We start from the raw sequence: 18,286 nt of genomic DNA, 5'->3' as shown, positions 1-18,286 counted from the left end.
TTATCCAACACATAAATTTTCAAAAATTGCATTTCAAAATGGACCTGCTTTAATGTGTAGTTATCTGAATTTTCTTTCTATATGGCAGTTTTTTCAATGAAATACTTAATTAAGTATTAAGCTGATTCAAAGCATGGGAGTTAAGATCTTTTTCTTCCCTGTCAAATTCTAACCTTCTACCACCCCTTCTGAATTCCCCCATTTATGCTCTTAGGTCAAACACCAAAACCCCCTTGTCCTGAACTTTAGATTTTTCATAATTCAACCTGCCTCAGCTTCTAGATTATTATCATACTGTGTTAATCATGTCTGTTGTCATAATCTGCTTGCTCCACATTTTTCTGTGCTACTCTTATCCAGGAAAATCTGACGACAACCAAAAATTAATGAACTGTCTAGTCTAGATTTATTTATATTTTACTGTATTTTGATGCTTCAAGGGAAGCAATAGCTGGTAATAGTAAATTTGGACATTTAAAAATTAGTTTTTAGCTGTCTCAATGATTATCTTACCTTGAAAACAACAGAGGAAAAAAAAAAAAAAAAAACCAAGGAAAACACAATCTCTTAGTCTGAGGATGGTGGGCAGAAGCCAAGATTTCTCCTAGTTATTCTAGCAGGTTTGGATGTTTGACCACTTTTTTAAGAATTTTCTTTACGACATGACCAGTGCACAGAACAGCAGGACAGTGATTCCAAGAGATTGCACAATATAAAAAAAGAACTAACGAAAAATGGATCTGGATGCAGACATATGTCTTTTCTCACTAGCAACTACTGCACTTGGATAGAGTAAAAACTGCTGCAGATTATCCTTGGAGCCCAAAATCACTCCTCAAAACTATCTTGTTTATCATATAAAACCAGAACTGGGTGAACAAAGATAACAATATGTGCCACAACGTTAAGAGGTTGATTCTCACAAAGGGCAACTCAGCTCAATGAAAGGCCCTTTGGCTAGACAAGTGCGTTCTAGTTAATCAGTAAGCTGTGCTAACAGAGGATTCTAATTCTACTCTCAGTAGCAAAAATATCCCCCCACCCCTGTCCCTGACAAAATACCAGAAGTTCAGTGATGTAACAAAGGGCTGAGATTTGGCACTTGGGCCACTGAATTCACTTTCCTTTAAAAATCAAAAAGGCTGTTGTACAATCTACCATTGAATAGTGAACTTTCATTACCTATTTAACACACTTGTTCAAGGAGACCTTTATGTAAGAAAGGTTACCTTGAATTTATCTTAGCCTCCAAGAGTGCTAATGTATGTTCAACAGGAGCACAGCAAAGCAAAGAGAGCCTTGCTACTGTAGGTCAAAGTGTGTCATGTTTAACAATAGCACAGCTTAAACCGATTTCCTAATTTGGCAGTTGCATCTCACAGCTAAGAGGTTGAATCATCCCACCTCGGCATTACCAGATTTTAAGTTCTGCGTGTCAGGAAGAAGCAGTACAGACATCAGTACATTCCAACTGGGTCAGCAAATGTATCAATTATTTAAAACATGTATTTGCCAAGTCTGATTCAGAATGAAGGAACTACAAACACATTCACTTCAAGACTGGGAAACATGACAGCTAAAGGAATATTCACTCTTAAGCAAATGCAATGGAGAAAGTTTATTCATCATCAAATAAGTTACTTCTGGTGCTACCACAATTGTTAGTATACTTAAAAATAAATAACAAAGGAAAAAAAAATGCAAGAATTATAAGATTACTTCTAATTGTTGCTGAGTCCTATTTGCAAATTTTACCTCCTATTTATATCCAGGCTGAATCCTAGGCGGTTACAAAAACCCTATAAATGTGATGTGTGTCAAACCTGCTATACCAGAGATCACTGTGTAAAGATGTAGAATTGAGAAGTTCCAGAAAAAACAGGTTCAAAATAAAGGCAGGAACTTGTAAAAGGAGTTAGTTGGACAAATAACTACCCCTCAGGTAAAACAAATTAATATGTAATGACAAAAAGCTTGACAAAAATGAGCTAACGATCAAACATTACAGTGATTACACCAAAGCCACAGATTAAGAAAACAAACCTACCAAGGAAAACATTAAGGCATTTTGCCTTGATCTGCTGCTACCCGGGACACTTAGTAAAGGCCTGTTGATGTTTCAGATAATTCTTAATCGCACCAAGACAACTATATAAATATTTCATATAGATTCTGCTAAACACAGTAGATTTCAGAGTTTATTTCAGAACTCACCAAAGAGATGGGATGCGTTTTCAATTTTGTCCATGGTATCTGCAAGAGAAAACACTATTATAAAGCAAGTTAAATATTAGAAATACAGTGAAATAAACCACATAGAATGTGTTTTAGGCATACAAATTGTATTTCTAACTTCTGAACCCAACATAATATCACTTTCAAAATATTAAGTTCATCTGAGCATGCTATATAGTAACTTTACGCACACACTAGGTGTTAAAAATTTTGAACTTCAAGATCTACTTATCACTGAGCAGAAAAAAAGAGAAACAAAGTAGAATCTGTCTCTTTAACAGTGAGTTGTCAAGCATCAGAAAAAGCATCACTGCCTTACACATTCTTTCCTTTAAAAGGAAAGAAAATCTACATTTCCTTTGTGACCTACAACAGATTTGGATGCATGCAACAAAAGAAGTTCACTGCATTCAGAAAAATCAGGACAACCTCTGATAATGGGGGAAAAAAGCAAAGAAAGAATACCAAAAAAACATACACAAACCCCACCAGGTGCTAATGTTTGACCACAGTATAACTTCAGTAAGAACAAGCCATCCTTCACTTCTTACCCATATTCTTAAAATGTGGTACAGATGATATACATTGTTTCAATTATTAGCAGCCACAATGACCAAAAATGCAATATCTACTAGATTTACTGTGTTTCCCACATTTCCTAAAGGTCAGAATCCCTCAGAAAGGTATTTTTGGAAATGGGAACAGAACAAGACGGAAAGCAATAAGCGAAGAGGAGTGAAGAGAGAACACACAAAGAGAATAATAAATAATTATGATAGACTAATTACCACAGACAAACACAAACTTATTTCTACCTCATTTTCAAAACATGCAGGAATAAATTCTACCCAGAAAGAAAAAAAAAAAAATGCTCTTATTTTCATTATTTCCAGATGCATTTTATGTCATCACACGAGAAACGAAAATAAGGAAGTAATTACTGCTGATAAAAATCTTTGTTGCTCTTTAAAATTTTAATCAAGCACTTATCATACTTTCCTACTAATACAAAGTTGTTGAAAGTTTACAAATACAGAACAGAAAGAAGAAAGATTTGATTTATTACCATTCCAGCACAATAAAACACTCACCCTAATGGATGCTTTATTACAAAACACCTTGTTTATAGCCAGCCATGTTGGAAGATCCAGCATGTTCTGGAGTACCTCTTGATCCAGCTCTAAATTGGTCAGCTGACCTTCCCCCTTTAATGTGCTCAGGTTGATCTTGTCAGGTGAGAGATTTTTGGTGAACCTAAAAACAAACACACCCTAAGTAAACACATATAAAGCAATCAAAGCTGTCCTGCATATCAGTAACAATTTAACTTAAAACAATGGTCTGGGGATTAAGAAATCTTAGATAAATTTCACCCTGGAAAGAAATGGTACAATGGAATTGATTTTCCCTCTATTTTTTTTTCTTCATCTCATTAGCTCAATTTATAAATACAAAAACAAAAATATATTGTGAGATATCTTCTAATGTTTGCATCACCCAGAATAACAAACAATCCTTGACTCAAACTACTGAAGTATTAATTTTAAACTATATCAAGTAGAATTGAATCTATTTCACACTGTCATTTTTTGAAAGGAGAAAAAATCCCAAACCCCTAAAATTACTGTCATAAGAGTACCTTTCTATATATTTAGTTAAAATCTTGCAATAAAAAAGTTTTATTTACAATATTAATTAGATTTAGTCATAGAATTTCATGACAAATTAGAAATACACATATACACATATAGCAGCAGGAGGTATATAAAATATTGGATGAAAACTTGAAAGCTCAATATGATATCCATGGGGTAAAAAGTGTAACTATTCAAAGGCATACATATAAATTACTTCAAATTTCAAATGCACTAGGATTTGCTGATGCAATGAAACAATCTGTGTGACTGTGTCAAATGCTTCACATCCTTGGAAGACAACAGAACAGAGCCCACAGGTTCTCCACCTTCAAACCAACAGCTGTAGCATTGTATCTACCATAAGCTAAGAACCGGCTATACTTTACCACACTTTCAATCTACATGAAAAATTGTTTCTGCTCATGAATTAAGTCTAGTTTTACAAAATTAGGTAGTAGAAAATAGTGCTGTTGGCATTATGCTTTGTTGACTTTTCCTACTGAAATCTCCTGGTGCTGCTACTCTCCAGGCAGAGAGCGAAGGGGTTTGCCTGGCCTCAATGATGGAACATCACCCTGAAGCAATGCCCCAGAAGGTGCAATTCCAGCATTTCCTTTCCATTCATGAGACCAGCTTCTAACTGAACAACAAGGTCCTCATTAAGTGCTTGATACTGGGGGAGATGGTAGAAGAAGGTGGGCAAGCTCTCTTAACAGTTTCCAAGTACAGCTTGAAACAGAGCAGGCATTTTTTGAGTCCAGCTGTCCTACTCCATTCCTGGGATGGTTAGCTTTGAAAATGCATTTACCTAGCCCGCAAGCAATATGTATTTGCAAATATTACTAGACATGTTTCTTATTAAATGCTGCAGTTGTTACTGTATTGCTTACAGTCATAAATTATCCGCAAGAAATGCTATTTAATCTGTGAATAACAGTTTCATAATTTCAGTACTAAAAATATATTGAGATAAGGCTATTGATAAATGTGTTTTCCTTGGCAACTAATGTACTTCTAAATGCTCCGTTTAGAAACATTATGAGGGGAATAAAGGATTTGAATTCTTTTGTTTCCTGGTTACCTTTCTTTCTTGCTTTCAACAAGAAAGAATAATGAGAAGAGCTAAATAACCTTACGCATTAAAACAACCTATCAGTAACTGCAAAATATAAAACTTCCTCTATCAGAAACCATTGCAAAGTCTCATCTGACTCAGGCTGTACAAAATTCCTAGAAGAAAAAAAGCAGCCATTGAGTGATTTCAGTTACCTGGTAGTACCTCTCACTCTTGACTTTCTAGGTAAGGGTCGACATAAGAATTACAAACTGGTGTCATTTTAAAGTCACATTTACACAGCAAATACACACACACTGGTACAAGTCTCCTGAGACTCAAGCTCTGTGAAAGAAGTCCCCTTCAGAGTTCTCTGTTGCTCAGCCACACCAGAAATGCCCCTCCGCTCAGAGACAGATCTAAGAATTATCCTGGTCACAGCTGCAGATACATCACAGTGAAACACACAGGACCAGCAGAAAGAGGTTTTCAAACTTCAGAGCATTAAGGAGGAGAATGGCAACAACAAAGCCATTTTTGAGTTGCTTTCAATAGCCTTCAAACAAACAGAAGCCAGTCTCTCTCAACATGGAGGAGAAGGACGGGGAAAAATTCAGGAAGGAACATCATTTTTTCTATATACATTTTTTAAATTCTTGCAACTGTTGCTTTGAATTTCTCTCCTCTCCTGCAGCCAGTGAAAGGAAAAATGCTCTAAGTGCTGTCATTCAGAAGAGACAGACGTAAGAGGATCTCTACCTTTTAAGACTATAAAAGGTCCAAGACTGTATCCTTCATGTCAAATTCACAGAAGGAAACTCTCAACAGGTGAGCTGTGAGAAGATATTCTTAGCAAAGCTGTTTTCACAGGTTGAGTTTCAATTTCACATACTATACTTCCTTTCTCAAAACACATCTGAGGTTTGAATTACTTTGTGATAGTATGAGTTTCAATACAGTTTTATTATTGAACTTTATAAGTAGAATAATGCTGTAAAAATATTTACAGTTTAAATGCAAGGATCCATAAATCTGAATTTATCAATATCATGAGCTGCCCAACATAGCTCCTTTGGGTACATCTACACACAATGCACTAAATACTCCTATGCAGTTACAGATAGACAGTTCAACATTCATTTACGAAGCACATACTAAGAGTTTAGTGAAAAAGCATAAAAGACTGTACAGTAACAGTGCAATATTAAGAAACAAAGAGGAGTAACTTACAATCAATGTATTTTTTCAGGACCACAACAGTTCTTCCAGTTCTCTCCCTCTAAAAAAACTCAAAACCTACATAAAAGATGCATTCATTTCCTTGCCTAAAATATTTATTTTCTAAAGGTTTGTTTGTAACATCACAGGCTTGGAGCCCTTGTAGCAGAAGATGGCCAAGAAGTCGAAAACAGAAACAGAAAATCCACAAAAACAGGTAGAGAAGATGGGAAAACACTTTTCTCAACTCACAAGCTTATGGTTTGTATACAGAAGGCCACAAACCTCTTGAAACTTAGAGTAGACTCTCCGTTTTTTCCTCCAAGATTCAGGTGCTTTTAGAGTCTTTTTGCCCTCTGCAAAGCTCTGAGCCAAATGCAAGAAAGTCTTCAGATTCTGATTTTTCAAGGTTGCATGCTTCTTTTATTGTTTCTTATCTTACAAATTTGTCAGTACCCAACAAAGGTCTGTGCAGCTGCTCGGGCATCTGGTGACTCCTCGACTCCTCCCGAACTGGGCAGTCGTTATCTTTTATACTAATTGCTACGTATTCTTTATTTATCATAACTTGCCAATACCTATCACTTATACTAAACAGGTCATCTCTGCTTTGACCCAATCTCTTTAAACTACTTTGTGCCACCATCACTGCTGAAAATGGAGTGAGGGAAGAAGAAAGAAGAAGCAGGAGACAACGCCCCAAATCCTCCATCTTGCCCCCATTCACCTCAATGCTAAAAACCCAAATCTACTATTTTCTCACCCTGTGATAAGCTAAACTACTATCTTTCACACTCTTGTGGCCTGCAATCCTTCCTGCAGTGCAGGAAGCCTTTCCCATGGACTGAGATCAAAGCCAATGTCGCTCTGGGCCAGGGTCCCAGACCCCCCTGTCCAGGTCTCTGACCCTCCAGGGCAGCCAAAGGAATGCCCTGGACTCCAACATAGACTTCCCCAAAGGTTTGGAGCAAATACCAGGTGCCTTGTCAAGTTTGACAACTGAAACTCCAACCTCTGGATTTAGTAGAAAAATAAGAGAAGTCTAGATCACATTTAGACACAGATTCTCTGCTATTTTGCACACCTCCTGAATACACAACTGGTTTCCCCAGGTCTACCATGTGCCTCCTTGTTTTTTAGATAAAATTTCCTCAGCAATATGACTCTAAATGTATGCTTGAATCATGACAAATTATTAAATCACAGTATGTGCCACAAGTTTTGCTTATCTCCTTGTTACGAACTCAAACTGCTTGAACAGGCTCTGAAAAAAGAAAGCATGACCTACTATGCACTGGCAACTGGCTCAATAATAGAAGAGCAGAAATTGAACACAAAGATAACTTTTTTCTACTGTTTCATGCAGCTGAACCATGTTATTTGATCACTAAGGAATATTATACAATTTCTGAAACAAGAAAATGGTCTTTTTCTGTTGAGTTTCTCAGGAAGATGTTTCCTTCCTGTGACTCTAAGTAATAGAGTGAAGGAGAGTCTACTACCATTCAGCTCACTATACCACTTCAAATTTTAAGACTTCAAGTAGAAGAGGAATAGAACTAGCTCTCTGTCAAGTTTGCCGCTGAAACAAAGTATGAGGACCAACAGTGTATACTGTTACAATTGAGTTCCTCTCATCCAGCCTAACACCACAAAACATAGCTGATTTTTAGTAACTGGCTTGATCAAGTACATCCCTCACTATCTGTGACACCCAACTGGCACCTTCTTACACCCTCCTGTCACCCCGGTTTTTCTGAGTTTTTTAAAGCCTTTTAATTGTTCATAAAATGGAGTCAGACTTTTTGGCTACTGTACAATATTAAGAGCAGTTTCTGCTTTTCTCACACATGTAACATAAACAAATCCTTTGTTTTTCACTCTCTGTCCTTTGTTTGCATACTTCTAACTTGAAAATGATTGTAACTGACAGCTGGTCTGGCCATTCGGCTGAGAGGTGAAAACTCCAGAAGCCAATCCACAGCCAGACCCACAAATGTATAAAAAGTAAGAAATAAACAGGCAGAAGGGCTCTTGGCCTTGGCTCAGCCTTGGGCTCTCTTGGAGGAACAACTCTGCCCTGCGAAATCTCTCGTCTCCGTGTGATTGCATTGCGTGTCCCGATCACACCCTCCAACATCAATTTGTACATAAGAAAGGTATCACCCCTTTACCTATCAGTATTGTGGCCAGTCCACACAAATGGCTACACGCTTTATCTAATCTCACCTTGAAATTTGCAGAATTGTCAGGTGTGTATCTGGTGGCTGAGTGCAAGATGGAGAACCCTCCGTGGCCTGTTGGATGTCCAGCATGGCGAGGGTCTGCATCATCTGCTGCAAGGCACTTTGTGAAGGTGTTCATTGCCCAACACTCTGGAACAGGACAGGGCATTTCCTTGTTTACACACCCAGCCTGGACCTACTGCTTTCAGGCTGGACATTAGTTATAGTACACTGGACAATCCCACAGCTTCAGGTGGGACTTTTCAGGCTACCATACAGGACCTCAGGCACCTAACACTTATCACGCTTTTTCACCTATCGTAGTCTAAAATTGGATCTTCCTTTCCAGAGAAATCACTAATTAGGACCTTGACACAACAAGCAATCATATTTGTGTAACACGTCTGGTGCAGTGTCACACCACCCCCCCATCCAGGCCATTGTAGGAGCCCTGAATAACACATCTGCTTTGCTGACACTTTCCAGATAATTGCTTCCATTTCATCACAACACAGAAGGACTTCAGCACAGACTCCCACTCCAGGTGACTTCCTAAAGACATCTCCTACTGGCTTCAAGACTTGTTCCACACCTTCTCAAATAATGACATCCCCACCAAGTCTCCTGACAGTACATAGTGCTTCTCCTAGTTAATTCTGTAATAACACATATAGGAAATTATTTTCTTTCCATTTAGAAAAGCTGTATTACTTGCTTTTTGGCAGAACTGAGACAGTTGCTGTCATCAATGATTATTAACTATAAGAACTTTTTAATTAAAAAAAAAAGAAATAAAATCAGTCACTTTCTTCTTTAAACTAGTTAAAGAGCTGACTGATCCTTCAAATATATCTACACAAAGATAATACACAATAAGTAATGAAAAGGAATTAAGTAGATGCAAATAATAAACAGTATATGTCATACAGCCTAAATATATTAGGAAATACCCAGATTACATTTAGAAAATACACATAAAGCTATGTTTATAATGTGATTGCTGATTTAGTTCACAAACCCATGTTACAAATTTAGTTTAGGACTCAAAAAACCCCAACAAAGCCAAAACACACAGTCGCATAGCAAAAAATTAATTTTTGCAGAATTTTAAATTACAAAAAGAAACAGAAGTGGAAACCCAAGTAGCATTTATAGAGCTCACTTCACTTCTAAATTCAGATAAATACATACCACCTCTTACATTTACTCTACAAAGGTGGGAGAGGGGAAGTTACCTGACGGCAAGGTATTCAGACATAAGGCCCCTACTCCTGGTGAAAGCAAGTGGTCAGTTGCCACGGCTTCTGAGAAGCTTCTGGTACTCATTTTGGTAGTAAGGATATTCACAGCAATCAATCTCCACCAGAGCCAGCTGGGATCGCTGCAGGGAATGGGACACAGGGGACATACAAGGGATCAAGTTCAAAGGGAAAAAGGAGTGATACAATAATGTAAGAGAGTTTTACCTGAAGATAACTGAAGTTACAACAATTTGTTACACACCATGACGCTACAGAATTCAAAAGGAAACAGACCTGTGTAAAACACTAGATTCCCATGAGAATATCCCTTGCTGTATGACACTAGAGTACTGGAGCCCTGTTTAAATGAACAGCTTATGAAGAATATTTTAATCATGCAGGAAGGATCTATATAATGTAGCCAAGTAGCTTCAGAGATATCCAGTAAGTACATTTGGAAGATGAGAAGAAAGATAGCCCAAAGATGCAGCATAAGAGGATTTTATTTTTAAATGGGAGAGAACTTTTCAGTTTTGTTTTGCCTAGCCGGAGAATTCTCACATTATTTGTTCCTATTTACAGGGTCTCAATCTCAGCTATTCAAAATTCACACTAAAGAAACTTGACTCTAGAGATGTAGGGGAATGGGACATCTGGGTTTGTTTTTGTTTTTGGGGTGGTGCTACAAAGACTTGCACATGTCTGAAAGTCTGATTCTCAGGCTACGAAATTTCAGTACAATAACCTCCCCATCAAAAAAAATTCTCTGCTGTCTTGACTTCAAAGTGATGCCTCATCTTAAATATAATTAATTCCTACACTTTTACCCTTTTGGGTGCAACAAAACCCAAACATTTGGACAGAGACTTTGGTAGGCAGTTTGTTGGGATATTGGAACAGCATTTAAGAGATTTATGACTAAAGTAAACTAGAGATACCTAGTTACAAATTATTCTTCTCAAGTCTCCAGACCCCAAGCAATGAAAGAAACTACAACGTGAAAACTGTTTCAGAAGTAGGCAACCACATAACTCATATTCCGGGATAGCTGGATCCAAGTGTTGCTTCCTCGGGAGTCAGAAGCAGCAAGCATCTCTGAGGAAAAAAAAAAATAAACCTCTAGCGTTCTCAAGCTAAATGGTGAAGATGCAGAGCAGAGCTGCTACGAAATCTGTGCTGGGGACATTCTTCCAGTAACACTTGTACATCCATCTGTGAGAGGCTGTAAGAACTCAAAAGCACAGCATAGCTGCAACTCTTTCCTCTCCTGTGTTTCCTTATCAAAAATGAAGACAATGAAGAGATCTGAACCATGGTTAGCATGAGCTCCACAAAGGTGTACTCCTACAGGAGTTACCGGATTGAGAAACCTGGGTTGTTGTGCAAGTGGCCGAACCCAAGATACTATTGATGTAATTGACTTATTATTTATTAGCAATTATTCTCATGATTCTCAAAAAACCTGTGAAATACATCACTTCACATAAGCTTTTACAATGCCACTAATGCCTCATCAGAAATTATCTGATCTCCTTTGTCACATCTTCTTGTAGAAAAAAAAAGAGAAAAAATAAAACAAGACAGTTCAAAAAGCACCTCTCATTCTTGGAGATATTTAGTACAGACTTTTATTCTGCTTCAATGTTAAAAAAAAAATCAAAACACTAAGGCTTTGGCAGGAGAAATAACAAATTAAAAAAAAAAAAAATTACTGCGGGCTTGTTTTGATTCTTACATACTCCAGAATCACTTAACTTTAAAAGACAACTGTATTCCTTATAGGCTTTATTTAAATATCCTTTTTTTCCCCAGGGAATACTTCATACTAGTGTGTCAGACACTTGAACAAAACAATCTTCAAGATAATTTTCATTGGGAAACTTACTAATATTCTGAGAACTCTAAAGAAAATGCTCACATACAACTAAAACGCTGCTGATTAATTCCTCTTGATTGTGCAAATGTATTAGTTTTTATGTATGCACAAGAGTTGTCTGACTTTAACAAAGTTTCAGCAGAACTTTAATTGTACAAATACATCTGTAGAATTAGCATTTAGATTCATAATACATTTGCAAAAATAACATTAAACAAACTGAAAAGAAGTCAGATTTTGTGAGTTTATTTTATTAACCCAAATGCTAATGAAAACTTAAGAGATCTTTCTGAGATGTAACACAAGATTTAATATCAAATCTTAATGAAGGTAACAATTAAAAATTTTACCAGAAAATGCATTATTGCTCGTTTATCTCCAAAATACATCTAAAATTTCATAAAGCAGCACAGCAATTTCAGTTTGAATTTTGTAAGATATTCTGTTACAAAGTCTTAAAATGTGATGAATGAAGCTACTAACAAAAACAGAAGAAAGTTTTCTATTTCTGTTCGGAAAAAAAAGCATTTATTGATTCTTTCATGTTCACTGGAACATTACCAACACATTCACACAGAAGAAATTGTTGGCATGAAGTCTCCATTTAAATACTAAAAGTATTGATTTTCAAACGTAAGGGAATTTAAGAAATACAGGATTACAGTGAAATTTTACATTGCTCTTCCTCCTCGTCTGCTGTCTCAAGCATTTCTGCTTTACTGCCTGTAGTTTTTTAGGCTTATTCTTTCCCTAGGTGCAGCATTTAAGACAGACACAATGTTAATACTTTCTGCAAGGATTCATATTCAATACAGACTCATTCAGAACAACAGAGATTGTTATGTCTACATAGAGTTTTGCACTTTTATCACATACTACACAAGCCAGTAAAGTCAGTAGCCTAGAGTACACTCTGCAAAATTAGTACAAGCAAAGAGAGAAGTGGAAAAGCACACATTTTGTGTACTTTGGCTGGCTAAAGGAATTGGCTAACTTTCACAAAACTAAAAGTGACACAGAAATGTAATGCACAAAACTGCAAATAAGCAAAAATCTACTTATTTTGCTATGAGCAGAATTTTCAAAGTTCATCCAAACAATTTTGGTCATTTACTTACAGGAAGGAAATGGCCTATTCTAGCCCAATGAAGGTGATACACTCTTTTACTCTATAAGGAGTGACTTCTCTTCAGAGGACAAGATTCCTCACCAATCAGGCATGTCTGACTGGCATAAAAGCAGGTCAATATGCAGGGCAAATACTTCAGTAGGATGAGTATCAGTGAAGTTGTACCAGATGATGTAGGATATCATTGTTTGTATCAGGACCAACTGACTCCTGATATCCATACAATTAGGATGCTACTCTTTGTACAACCTTTCTTCATATGAGCTTTAGAATGACTTCCCAACTATGAGATGAAAATAATTGTAACAAAGCTCCCTGCAATTTTCTTATATTGAAATCTTAGTATGTTCACATCTATTGATTCAGATAAGCAAAAGCAAAGGTCTAAGTTCATGCAGAACATTAACTAATGACACATCCGAAAACAATTTCCGCCATACCAAACACTTTAGAAGCTCTTACTCTTGTTTTCTTTGTGGAAAATATTGAGTAAGATGCAAACAGTAACTTTTCAAGTTGAACTACATGTTATCATTGATAAACTTAAGAGTTAATATCAATTGAGGTGAAGGTTGTCATATTCAGTGTGGCTGTGTATCAGGCAGGCAAAGTTTATAAGCTTGCCTTCATACTTCTTTTACATATCTTGATAAACAAAACTGTTTTTCACAGAAAGGCATGGATCATGCAGATACACAAAAGACTCAGACTGCTCATTAACTAGAAAGGGAATTTCAATGAGACTAAAAGCCAAAATTATAAAACACCTGAAAACACCCTTATACAAGTCTGAGTTAGTAATACCCGATCTCTGTATGTACCTCCCATCCAAAAAAACTAAGACTGAAATCCCTGCCACGGAGATGATTCCCTCACAACCAGAGAAGGTATTACAGTAACACCACAGTTAACTTGCACAGGGCAATCTAGATTCCTACTGGAAATCATTAACACCATTGTTTCATACACCTGTCCACCAAGTCTGAGAAAAAAAGGAGGAATGCTCAAGGGTACCTGCAATCATCATAGCAGAGCACTGAACAGAAAATCTTGCAATAAAAAGGTGCTGTTCAACAGGGAATCTCTCACCCACTGAATATACATAACAGCACAAATGGTGATTCAACACAAGTTTCAGTTCACTGGGGAAGACCTATACTGTATGAGTAAGTGATCCCAACACTACAGAGAAGACTTCTCCTAGGGATGGTGTGTCATTCCAACCTTTGCAAAGGATGATGCTGTTATCCAGACACTTGTTTCATTTTAGGGCACATATGAAATAAAGACACTCCATCAACTGCATTCAGTAAAAACCACACCTAATACAACACAGAGATGACAAAAATGCAAGCCTCCAAATGGCAAACTCATCTCTTCAGTTTAGTTGATACATTTAGTTTCATACCCTACACCAAGCACCATATAATGTGAAGTACAACAAAAACACATGAAGTTTGTTCCTACCTCTTCCCCCCTTCTCATTTTCTACCACAGCCTTGGGAAAGAACAATGCATGTTGAAGACAGAGGACATTTTTTAAAATTTTAAAAGACTGAAAAAGCAAAAAACTCATTACCACATCCTGACATGAGATACAGACTTGCTACAAGCTGAATAAAGTAAGTTTTATTACCTTCACGGCTTTTAAACTGTAACACAGCAATAAAAAAAATTTAAAAAAAACCCCACCTTTACAAAGGTAAAAAGTAATTTAGATATCAAAAGTGTTTCAAAATGCAGTTTGGGTCGTCTTCTTGTTCTCAGACTTTAAAGACTCGTATCTATGTAAAATTTTCGCTAACATATGTAGAATGACAAGGCTCCTTCTACACCAGTGTCTATTATCAGTTCATCTAATAAAAGCACTGTGAACTGCTAAACAGAAACTGTGCTGCTGAATGACATAATGCTTTCAAATTTGCAAATACAGTACCTAGATAGGTAAAAGAGTAAACATATGATTAACAGATATTGCAGTAATCTTCATGGCAAACACTGTCAAATCAATGATTGGGAGAACTGGACAAGATACCCACTTAAAGATCCCTTTCAACCTCAACTGTTCTGTGGTTTGTGGCAAAAAATCAAAATACTTCTCTGCAACTTAAAGTACAAATTCATATCTTTCTTCAAACATAAAGGGAAATAAAATACTCAAACATGAAAACAAACTGAAATAAGATGGTAATTCTTTCCACTGTTGCTTTATTATATATGCACCTCTTCCAATACATTTTAATCCTGCCACTAATACCTGCTTAGCTGAAGATGACAGGCAGCAGTTTCAAGGAACTACGAAATCTGCAGAACAGTAACTACCATAGTAAGAGTAAAAAGTGAAAGTGTCCTTTGGTACTCTCTCTATTACAGGAAATACTTTATGTATTTGGCTCCTTAGTCACATTCTCAGAAAACTTATTAAGGAAATCTTGAATTATTTTGTTGAAAAACCAAGGTCCTGAAATTTAAGCTCATGTGACTTGAATTGTTTTCCTGAGTAACCAACTTCTGAAACCATTGAAACACCTGTTCTGCAGGAAGTAAAGATATTATCTGAACATGTAATGAAGAACACCCATAACAAGGGGCTTAATACTACTATCCACATTTTAGGCAGCAAACACACTCCTTGAACAGAACGGATTATGAGCATCAAGTTCAACTTGCAAGCCTCAGATCACTGGATATATCCATCCCATAAGCTTTCCAGGAGTGATAAAATTTGTCATAATCATTTGACAGAGCCTTGTTAAGTAAGCATTATCACAACACACAAGAGGAATCACAAGTTTACCAACATGACAAAGTATTTAGTTATAATCATTCAGTTGGTAATTTGAAAAACTAGACAAAAACTGACTCATCTTACTCATGCCTAGCTCCCAGACACAGTTTAGAGTGAACCTGTAGCACAGAGACTAGAGCTCACTTCCCTTTCCATACAGCTCACTATGTATCACTGCAGGAAAAGTGTTGCTAAACCCAGCTATTCCAAGCTCACTGCTGATTAGAAAACTGACTCAAGGCTGATGACATCTTCTCCTTGCATTTCCATTCACACAGTGCCCTGTCATTTTCATGTGAAGAAAAGATTTCTTTGTCAGCATTCCCTGCTACATAACTCATGAGAAGGGCGGAGAAGAAAAATTATTCTACTACTGGTCCATACATCAGATTTAGCAAATAGGTATCAAAGGATTCGGAATGAGAATTATGTCTTCTGTGTACATCAAAAACAGATTGGTCAAATGACAATCCGTCACTTCATTTTGTTTAATTTTCTCTTTAAAAACCTTTCAGAAATACCATACAAAAGTGGAATAGAACATTTTGGGGAAAAACCCTAAAAAATTTAAGTATTTCAGGTTATATTTTTTTAAGATATAAAAGTAAGCTCTGAAGAATTAGCAACGCTGTGGTATTATGACATATCAAGTACCTAACAGGTTTTTGCCTCTCTTAAGAAAATGGGAGAAACCTGATGTGGCTTTCTAAAACGGTATGAATCAGACTGTATACTTTCTGCAATTTCTCCATCTTTCAAGCACACGACATTGACAGCTAAGACATTTACAGCAGGTTTGTTTGTCTCGTTTTAGGCCGCGAGTCACCCAGAAAACCACGAACTCCTTTTCATCTCTCTGCGCGCACCTTTTTGCTGCCCGGCCTCACCTGTGTCTCAAGAGCTCGGAATTCGCGAGCTGAGCTGCAAGGACACAGGCCAAAGTGCCCCAGCCCCGGCCAGCCAGCGCACCGCCCGGGGATCACGAGGGTCGGGGTCTCCCCCGCTTCTCTGCACCCCGCACACCCCGGGCAGCGGAGGCGGGCCCCGTCTGCCCGGCGGGGAGGCGGCCGGAGCCCGGCGGTGATTCACTCGGTGACTCTCTCCCCGCCTGCGCCGCCGGGCACCGGCCGAAGGAGCCGGGGGCCAGGGGCCAGCGCAGCGGCCGTGGCCGCCGGAGAGCCCCTCACGAGCACCCGGCCACCCCCTCCGCCTCCAAATCACTACGAGGAGGCGGCTTCAGTTCCCCCTTCTGCGGGCAGAGTGGACCCGGTCCCCCCGTCCAGAGCCAAGATCGTGTCGCTCTCCAGGACAGGGACCCGCAGTAGACCCGCCCCGCACCCGAGCCTGCCCCCCGCACCGCGCCCCGCACCCGAGCCTGCCCGCTGCACCGCGCCCCACTGACCTGGAGAGATGCTTCAGGATCTGCTTCTTGATAATCCCCGCCATGGTGTCTGCCTGCCCGCGCTCCTCACGACGACCAGCCGGGACCAGGAACGCGCCTCATCCCTGCGCCCGCCCCTGCCCGAGGTGGGGAGAGCGCCGGGAACGGAGCCGCTTATCCCCACTCGACGCCCGGCGCCATCTTGGCCGCAGCATCGCCTGGTGACGGGGGCGAGACGGGGCGGGACGGGCCCGGCGCCCCCGCCCCCCGCGGAGAGCGGCTGCCCCGGGCGGGCAGAGCGGGGCAGGGGACGGGGACAGGGACAGGGACGGGGGCAGGGACGGGGGCAGGGACGGGGGCAGGGACAAGCGCACACGTAAGCCCCATGGGCAAGGGCCGTGGCGCCTCCGCCCTTCGCTTGCTCGCAGAGCCCTTGTCCGCCTGTTCAGCATCTCCATCCCCGTTCAGCGCCCAAAGCCTCTGCCCCACCGCTCGCCTTTTCCCCCTTCTCTTCCTCCAGCTGTTTCTTTCATCCCTCTTCAGCCTTCCCATCTCCAAAACTCTGGAAGCGTGTCTCTGCATCCCCGCCTGTGGCTCCATCCACCCTCCCGCCTGTGGAGCGTGTCCCAACACCATCACACCTTTGCCTGGGCTGACCTCGGCCAAGCCAAGAGACAGGACAGCTGCCGCTTCTACAGCACCACACAAAAGGAACAAGGCTAGATAAGATGAAGACCTCACTGACAGAAACTTACAATGCTATGGCAAGAAATTCACATGTATACACATACACACACACTCACACACACACACTATATCCCATACCCAAATTGCCCAAACCCAGAGACTTGTAAAATCCGGTTGTTCCTCCTCAGATGCTTACATTTTGCTGGGTATCTGTGGCAAGTCTATGAGTTATTTTACTTTTGAGAGAACAGCCTCTCATGCTGTAGCAAAATCTCCAAGTCAGTTAAGAAATTAATGTCTTGTATTAGTTTTGTTCGTTCAGTAACCCTTTTCCTCTGGCACTCCCTCATTCATAAAAGGCATCTTGAAGAATTTCAGTGGTGAGTAACCAAGTACCTTAAAAATATTAACTAGAAAAAGAAGAAGAAGAAAATAAAAAGAATTATCAGTCAGAAAACTAAAATTTTTCAGATGTGACCTCCATATGCAGGATGGGTCTCCGTAATAGAGTCTTGAGCTGCAGAGGAAAGACATCAGATACTATTTTCTCTGCTTCTCATATACATAACATTAATAATTTACAAGCAATTAACCAAAACCCTAAGGACCTTCAAGTCAGAAATATGAAGCAGTAATAGAAAAAATAGGTCAGAAGATGAACATTTTCAATTGATTTTTTCAGACACTTAAAAATCAGTCAGTTGTGTAATACTGACCTCATTATATTCTTAAGGAGATTTACAAAGTAGAAATGAGCTGTGAATGAAGCTACCACTTCTATGCCTGTTTTACATTCAGTTTTCCCAATTAGGAAG

General features: G+C 39.0%; 1 protein-coding gene across 6 annotated transcripts in view; it reads right to left on the bottom strand.

The window, feature by feature from the left end:
* Positions 1-17,010, bottom strand: part of BLTP3B (bridge-like lipid transfer protein family member 3B) — a 49,121-nt gene extending 32,111 nt beyond the window's left edge. The window contains exons 1-4 of one of the 6 annotated variants that reach the window (XM_040061758.2): positions 16,806-16,935; positions 9,605-9,750; positions 3,327-3,489; positions 2,215-2,268 (exon numbers count right to left, since the gene is read on the bottom strand). In XM_040061758.2, the coding sequence (XP_039917692.1) occupies positions 2,215-2,268; positions 3,327-3,489; positions 9,605-9,627 (240 nt within the window). In that variant the 5' untranslated portion in view covers positions 9,628-9,750; positions 16,806-16,935. Of the gene's footprint in view, positions 1-2,214; positions 2,269-3,326; positions 3,490-8,373; positions 8,581-9,604; positions 9,751-16,805 lie in introns of those variants that run through there. The other 5 variants (XM_040061759.2, XM_040061757.2, XM_040061756.2 and 2 more) reach the window with 5 other exon arrangements.
* Positions 17,011-18,286: the final 1,276 nt, after the last annotated feature.

Source organism: Hirundo rustica, chromosome 4, assembly GCF_015227805.2.
Source record: "Hirundo rustica isolate bHirRus1 chromosome 4, bHirRus1.pri.v3, whole genome shotgun sequence".
NCBI classification, from domain to species: domain Eukaryota; kingdom Metazoa; phylum Chordata; class Aves; order Passeriformes; family Hirundinidae; genus Hirundo; species Hirundo rustica.
The sequence above is the reverse complement of the archived record's forward strand: the minus strand, read 5'-3'. Positions and strand labels throughout refer to the sequence as shown.